This window comes from Pristis pectinata, chromosome 13 (assembly GCF_009764475.1).
Source record: "Pristis pectinata isolate sPriPec2 chromosome 13, sPriPec2.1.pri, whole genome shotgun sequence".
In the NCBI taxonomy this organism is placed as follows: Eukaryota; Metazoa; Chordata; class Chondrichthyes; order Rhinopristiformes; family Pristidae; genus Pristis; species Pristis pectinata.
Window position 1 is genome coordinate 41,483,981 of NC_067417.1, and position 8,197 is coordinate 41,492,177.

The 8,197-nt window shown below is 45.4% G+C and overlaps 1 protein-coding gene across 1 annotated transcript in view; it reads right to left on the bottom strand.

The window, feature by feature from the left end:
- Positions 1-2,068, bottom strand: part of fa2h (fatty acid 2-hydroxylase) — a 93,383-nt gene extending 91,315 nt beyond the window's left edge. Inside the window, 3 exon segments of the mRNA XM_052027943.1 lie at positions 1,651-1,872; positions 1,874-1,894; positions 1,896-2,068. Of these exon segments, the coding sequence (XP_051883903.1) occupies positions 1,651-1,872; positions 1,874-1,894; positions 1,896-1,943 (291 nt within the window). The 5' untranslated portion in view covers positions 1,944-2,068.
- Positions 2,069-8,197: the final 6,129 nt, after the last annotated feature.

Consider the following 8,197-nt stretch of genomic DNA (forward strand, 5'->3'; position numbering starts at 1 on the left):
GGTTATTTCATCTAGGGCAGTGGAGGAGCAGATTTGATAGAGGTGATCAAAACAAAGCACTGTGTGGAATAAATGAGAAACTACTTACAGCAGCTTAAGTGTCAATAACTAGAGAAATTAAGAAAATCAGCAGAAAACACAAACAGTACAAAAACTTAAAATAACAGATTATGACTATTGTGATCGGGAATAACCTGTCTGAAAAGAATAAGTAATTTTGTAGAACTAGTTAAAAAAATTGTAGAATTGTGTTTAAAAAAAGTGGTAATTTTCAGAAGGACTTGAATAAAACACTCATGGGAAAATGTCAGTGCTTTGCAAAAAAAAAACCTGCACAATCAATTCTTGTTCTCAAATTATCTGGAAATGTGCACTAAGCGTTCATTTACCCATATAAAATACACCTTAAAAATCTGCGGTAAGTACTAAATCCACTTTGCAGGAAAAAAAAGTGGATAAAGCAATCAAGGCGAGAGAAAAATCAACGTTACACGCTGAGAATCAATTTCTCGCACCTGGACTTGTAAACCCATCAACTGTAACCCAGCGACACTTCAGGACCAAGATAAATTTAATTAAACTAGAATCCACCACTCCGCAGTACGCGGCCAACTCCTGGCAGCATTCGCAATCAGCCCAGCTTTGGTATCTCGATGCCATCGTATTTATTCTGAAGCATTTTAAAGATGCTTCAAATTTCTCTTGCTTTCCCCGCCCCCCGTGCAGCAGGCCCAATGATAAAAAAAGAGACGCGGTGGGGGAAACGGGGGAAGGAGAGAGAAATAAATGCAAGCTGTGGGCCCCACGTACTTGCTGAACTGGTTTGGCTGCACCGGTCAACGCCCCTTTACACAAAAAAAGGCAGCTTTTCGCTGCACCTGTTTCTCCACGGCAGGAACCAGTGCACAAATCCATTCGCCTCACAAAGCTAGTTATTTAACGCTGTCTGATTTTGTGTTTCTTTCAACTAATTTCCTCTTTTCACACACAATCACATGTCCAAGCTTCCTCCCCCACCCCAGCGAGGAAATACTTTCGGTCTTGAGTTCAAATCAAAACTCGGTCACCGACTTCACGCTGTGTTAAAGACTAGCATTGACTGCGAGGTCAGAAAGCCGCTGTAATTTCCCCCCACGCAGCCCGGATCCGTCCCATTCCAGATACTGTGTAGCAGGTGCGTTCTTCAAACAACAACAGAGAGAAAAAAAGAAACAACACACTAGCAGTCTCGAAAGGTTACAAAGAACAGCTAGCTTCCAGGTGTGTTGTTTACAGAAATCCACTTCAGTGGTGCCCCCGTCCCCCCCCCCCCACCACATAAAAACTCACACAAGCAACACACACCCATCCCGGCTGTGCCAGTGCAAGCCCCCTCTCTGCAGCCAACACTCCCAGCGCTGCACCACATGGGCAGCTCTGTTTACTTTCGCTGCTTGCCATCCCATCCATACCTGCCTCTATTTTGCAAGGGGCTGGAAAGAAACACCAGTCAACCCGTCCCCTTCATTTCCCCGGAATGACATTGCACAAAATGCCATTTACAGGCGGCGCTGCAATTAACAGAGACCCCCGAAGATTAGGGGCATTGGTGACAACTTTCGACCTCAGAGAAACATATTTTAAGCAATCCAGAATCAAAAAGTCTCGCACCTGTTGCTTCTGGCCGAATTCTTCCAGTTCTTCCTCCTCATCCTCCCGCCTCAGCTCGCCGATGTAGTATTGCTGCAGCCAGCGCCGGGCGTTGGTGCTGTGCCGGTGCGGCGGTCCCTCCATGTCCCGGCTCACGTCCCTGCCCGCCCGCTGCACCAGCAGCTGCTGGCCGCCCGGGTGGCGTGGGATGAAGGCGGACACGTCGTACACCCGCCGCTCATGGAATGATCCAGCAGGACTCTGGCCGTGGTGTGCTGCTGCACCTCGGCCATGCTGAAGTAGCGCTTCTCCATCTCCGCGACCTATGTGTGTGTGTGGGGTGGGTTGTAAAGAGAGAGGGGGGAGAGCGCCAGTCTTTTCCGCTGCAAACTTAATCTCTGCTCTAGCCCCCAGCTCACCTCGCACTCTCACATTCCACTGCTCCGCCCAGCCGCCCCGCGTCCACCAGCCGGCGCCGCCTCAGCATAATGAGGGCGGTGACGCCAGCCTGCACCTGACGCGGACCCGCCTCCCCGCTCCGACTGCCGCCCCCTTTTGCTGCCTGCACATGGGCGGGAGAGCCGGCTCCCCCCAGCCCACATACTTCCCCCAGCCTGGCCCTCTCCCCCATCTCCCCATCTCCCCCTCTCCCTCCCCCATCCTCCTCCCTCCTCGTCCTCCCCTCCTCCCCCATCCTCCTCCCCCTCCCCTCTCCTCCTCTCCTCCTCCCCCCTCCCCCTCCCTCTCTCTCCATCTCCCCCTCCCCCTCCCCTCCTCCCCTCCCCCTCCCCTCCCTCCCCTCTCCTCCCCCCCTCTCCCTCTCTCTCCCTCCCTCCACCTCTCCCTCCCCTCCCTCCCTCCGTGGGGCTGCCTGCTCCTTCCCTCCGGCACCTTGCACGCTACACTTTGCTCTAGGTCCCGTCCGCAATTTGAGTTATTTTTTTGTTTTTTACACACACACACACACTGGAATGTGGAAGTAACTGATCAGAGGCTGGGGGGGGGGGGGGGGTCTGGATTTCCCTCCACAGATGCTGCCTGATCTGCTGGGTTCCTCCTGCATCTTGTTTTTGGCCATTTATTGTCATGTCTAAGTACCCCTGATCTCAGGAGGCAGTTATGAGTCAACCACATTTTCTGGGTGTGGATTCACATATAGACTTGGTGAGAAGGACAGATTTCCATTCCTGAAGGACCTGGGTGAACGAAGCGAGCCTATGTACCACAATTCCTGTGGTTTCATAGTTAACACTGATGAAGCTTGGTTCATCAGTGTTATGAACCCCTTCTCCCCTGTTTAAAAGTGTTACTTCCTGAATACTGAAAGGCCTGGATAGGGTGGACATGGAGAGGATGTTTCCATTAGTAGGAGAGTCCAGGATCCGCGGACGCTGCCTCAGAATAAGGAAATGGGATGAGGAGGAATTTCTGCAGCCAGAGGGTGGTGAATCTGTGGAATTCATTGCCACAGAGGGCTGTGGAGGCCAAGTCATTGGGTGTATTTAAAGCAGGGATTGATAGGTTCTTGATTGGTGAGGGAGTTAAACGTCATGGGGAGAAGGCAGGAAAATAGGGTTGAAAAAAACCATGATTGAATGGCAGAGCAGATTTGATGGGCCGAATGGCCTAATTCTGCTCCTGTGCCTTATGGTCTTAAAAATCCATGCCTTTGACCAAGCAACAATCCCAATATCCTCTGATGTGACTTGATGTCAAATTTTCCACACTAAAAACCTTGTGAAACACTCTAGGGCATTTCACTGTGTAAAAGGTGTTACCTGAATGTTGTTAACCTTTGTTGTTAACCAGTAGTACATCTAAGCCAAAGCCACCAGATCCATCTGCTCTGCGCCATTCAATATTGAAGCAAACCATTCTCACCAACATATATTTCTACCTTAGAGCCTATTGTATGCGTTCTGATTATTAGAATCATAGAGAGATACAGCACATAAACAGGCCCTTGGCTCTACAAGGATTGCACAAACCATCAACCACCCATCTGCACTAATCCTGCACTAATGTCATTTTATTCCCATCAACTCCCCCAGATGTTATCACCCCCTACATACACATTGGAGGTATTTTACAATGGCCAGTTAACCTACCAACCCATATGTTTTTAGGATGTGGAAGAAATCCAGAGCACCCGGAGGAAACCCACATGGTCACAGGGAAAACATAAGATTTCTTTATTAGTCACATGTACATCAAAACACACAGTGAAATGCATTTTTTGCGTTGAGTGTTCTGGGGGCAGCCCACAAGTGTCGCCACGCTTCCGTCTCCAACGTAGCATGCCCACAACTTCCTAACCTGTACGTCTTTGGAATGTGGGAGGAAACCGGAGCACCCGGAGGAAACCCACACAGACACACAGGGAGAACGTACAAACTCCTTACAGGCAGCAGCCAGAATTGAACCTAGGTCTCTGGCGCTGTAATAGCGTTATGCTAACCGCTACACTACTGTGCATGCAAACTCCACACAGATAACACTGGAGGTCAGGACTGAATCTGGGTCACTGAAGCTGTGAGGCAGCAGCTCAACTGGTTGTGCCTCTGTGCTGCCTAATTCTTTCTTTTTGCAAAGAATTCACGGTTGTGTAGGATTTAACCAAATCAGTTTTATGCAAATACAGAAAATGTATGTTTGCATATTCTAGTGAGTAAAGGTTACATTCAATAAATACAGTGCATTGTATAGGAAACTTGTGGTATTTACCCTTCAATCAGAATCAAACAATAAATCCAGCATCATTAAACATTTGCAATTTATCTTTACTTAAGAAGGATACATTTGACTTGGAGGCAGTACAAAGAAAGTTTGCTGGATTCAATCCTTGGGTGAATGGGAAATTTTATGAGAAAGGTTAAGTGGATTGGATCTATACCCACTCAATTAAACACAAGATTCTGAACAGATTGACAGGACAGATACTGTGAGGATATTTCTCCTGGTGAGGGAAGGAGGGTTTAGCCTCAGGGTAAAGGTACACACAGTTAAGACAAAGATAAGGAGAAATTTCTTAGAGGATTACGAATCTTTGGAATTCTCTGCCCCGGGGACCTGTGGATGCGAAGTCATTAAATGTATTCAAGGCTGCGATAGATATGTTTTTGGACTGCAGAGGAATAAACAGTCATGGAGACCAGGCAAGAAAGAAGAGTTGATGACAACAATCAAATCATGATCTTCAAGTATAAGATAAGATAAGACAAGATATCTTTATTAGTCACATGTACATCGAAACACACAGTGAAATGCATCTTTTTTTGCGTAGAGTGCTCCGGGGGCAGCCTGCAAGCGTTGCCATGCTTCTGGCGCCAACATAGCACGCCCACAACTTCCTAACCCGTACGTCTTTTGGAATGTGGGAAGAAACTGGAGCACCCGGAGGAAACCCACGCAGACACGGGGAGAACGTACAAGCTCCTTACAGACAGTGGCCGGAATTGAACCTGGGTCGCTGGCACTGTAATAGCGTTACGCTAACCTCTACACTACCTGGAGCAGGGTTGAGGGGCCACCTGGTATATTCCTGCTCGTGGTTCTTATGTTCTTACATTCTACGTGAGTTCTGACTCTGTGGTAGTACTCTCCCTTCTGAATCCAAAGGTTCAAATTGCACTGTAGAGAATTAAGCAGCACTGTTGCACTGGTGCAGAAGGCAGAGTAAAGATTCATCCTGAGTGGCATACATTACATGTGCAATAGATAACATATGTGCATTGTAATCTTTTTCCAAAATTCAGTCCTATTGATTTAATAGAACAGAATCTCCGAAGCAATGGATGATGCATATATGCTATTATATACTGGGTTTAGTGAATGCAAACAAGAATGAATTTCTCTTCCGGTGCCTCTTGGATGAATTCAGGCTACCTCTGCCTCTCAGGTAGGGTGTAAACAATCCCGCAGCACTATGGAAAGAAAAGCTGGTTGTTCTTCCCTGTGTCTGAAACCAGGGTCTTGAATATGATTAAAGTAAACTAGAAAGGCATGAGATATGGAGATCGCGAAACTACATTAAAAGATATGAAAGTAAAAGAGCAATACCTGACATTTAACGAATAAAATATATATTTTTCAAGGCAAAGTAAAAATAATAGTGGTCCAGCTATCAAGAAAAGTTAAAGATGGTCAAAGGAAAAGGCTTATAATACCAAAACTGACATCAAATGTGGGTAATTGGAAAAATGGAGGGTTAAGGTAGTGATAATGAAACAGAAAGTACAAGTGTGTTCAAACGAGAAACATAAAAACAGACCAGAAAAGCTTAGTTAAGTAAATAAATAATTAACAGAAGTTAATGTTGGTCCCTTTAGTCTGAGATAGGAGAAATTATATTGGGAAAAAAGAAATGGCAGAGAAATTAACCAAATAATTTGTCTTCATGTAAGGACACAGGAAAACCACCTGGAAATAGACCCGGGAAGGTCGGGAGTGAACAAGGAGCTCAAAAAATATGGCATGAGTCAAAATTAGTACTGGAGAAATCAATGGGACTGAAAGGCAATAAATCCACAAGACCTGATGGCTGCATCCTCGAATTTTGACGGAGTTTGTGGATGCATTCATTGTCACCTTTCAAAATTCCACTGATTCTTGAATGTTTCCCACAGGTTGGAAGGTAGCAAATGTTTAATAAGGGAGGGAAAGAGAAAGAAAGGGATATTTATCTCATAGCAGGGAAAATACTGAAATCTGTTATGAAGAAAGTGGTATATCGGCACTTGGAAGATAAGTACTAGGCAGAATCAACATGGATCTATGATAGGGAAATTTGTTGTAACTACCAGAATAGGTAAGGTGAATCAGCTGATGGGGTGAATTTGAACTTTAATTAAGCAAAATTAGAGCACACAGTGTTTGGGTAATATACTAACATTGATTCATAATTGGTTAAGGGATAGAAAATGGAGAGCAGGAATAAATGGGACATTGGAAGGCTGTGACCAATGAGATGCAGCAGTTACCTTCTCACTGTCGACACTGTTGAGCACCAAGTTACATCTTCCCACCCTGTCCAGGCTCCTGCGAGACATGGAGTCAGGTGAAACAAAAGAGGCTTTCCTCTGAGGCTTTTTTGAGTTTAAGGTGTGAGATAATTCCTCGACAACTGACACTTTATTTCCTGAACAATGATCTTCTGCCTGCAGAGCAATGCTGTTGCTGCAGGTTTGTTTAAGGATTCAGAGCCATACTAACAATGTAAACATTGCCACTAAATAAAAGGGATCTGTTTTGGGGCTCAAGCTGCTTACAATGTGTATCAACGATTTGGATGAGTGGATCAAGTATAACATAATCCAAGTTTGCTGATCAGACAAAGCTAGGTGACAGCATCAGCTGTGAGAAGGATGCAGAGAGTATTCAGGCTAAGTGAATGGGAAAGGCCATCATCTATCATGGTGGTAAAAGCGGAAGGGTGGAGTATTCTTTAAACGGTGTGGAGTTGAAAAGTTTTGGTGGTCGGAGGGAGCTGGGTGTCACGAAAGGAATCACTGAAAGTTAACGTGCAGGTTCAGCAAGCAACTAGGAAGGCAAACCGTATGTTGGCCATCATCGCAAGAGAGTGTAGATGCACAGTAGAGGTATCTGGCTCCAGTTATATGGAATCTTGGTGGACTGCATCTGGAATTGATCCTCGGGATGGTGAGTTTGTCAAATGAGGAACAATTAAGCAGAATTGTCTTCTGTTCCCTTAAATCTAGAAGAAAGAGAGATGATCTCATTGAAATGTACAAGATCAATGCAGGGTTAATTTTGCCCCAGATCTGGGGAATCTAGAATCAGGGGTCACAGTCTCAAAATGGGGTTTGGACATTCAGGAGAGAAAGAATAAAGCTCTTCTCCCAGAGAGCTGGTGAATCACTGATATTCTTTCGCCACTAGGGCTATGATCTTACAGACAGTATATTCAAACAGAGAGGGATAGATTTTTAGATATTAAGAGAATCAAAGGCCAGTGTAGGAAAGTGGCCCTGAGGTAGAAGATCAGCTATGATCTTATTGACTGTCAGAGGGGACATGTGGCACCAAACAACCTAAACTTGCTTCTATTTCTTACGTTCTGATGATCAACATTTACTCCTCACTAAGATATAATTTGGTCATTACCCTAATAGCATTTCTGGGATCTTATGTGCAAATTGGCTGGTCTGTCTACATTAGATTGTTGGCTGTAAGGTTTTTTGGGTCATGTGCAGGCACGGTAGTGTAGCAGTTAGCATAATGCTATTACAGCACCAGTGACCCGGGTTCAATTCCGGCCGCTATCTATAAGGAGTTTGTACGTTCTCCCTGTATCTGCGTGGGTTTCCTTCAGGTGCTCCGGTTTCCTCCCACATTCCAAAGACGTACGGGTTAGGAAGTTGTGGGCATGCTATGCCGGCGCCGGAAGCGTGGCGACACTTGTGGGTTGCCTCCAGAACACTCTATGCAAAAGATGCATTTCACTGTGTGTTTCGATGTACATGTGACTAATAAAGATATCTTATCTAATCTATATATCAATTTCCTGCATGAATTGTGATCTATTAATTTATTTTTAAATACCTTATAT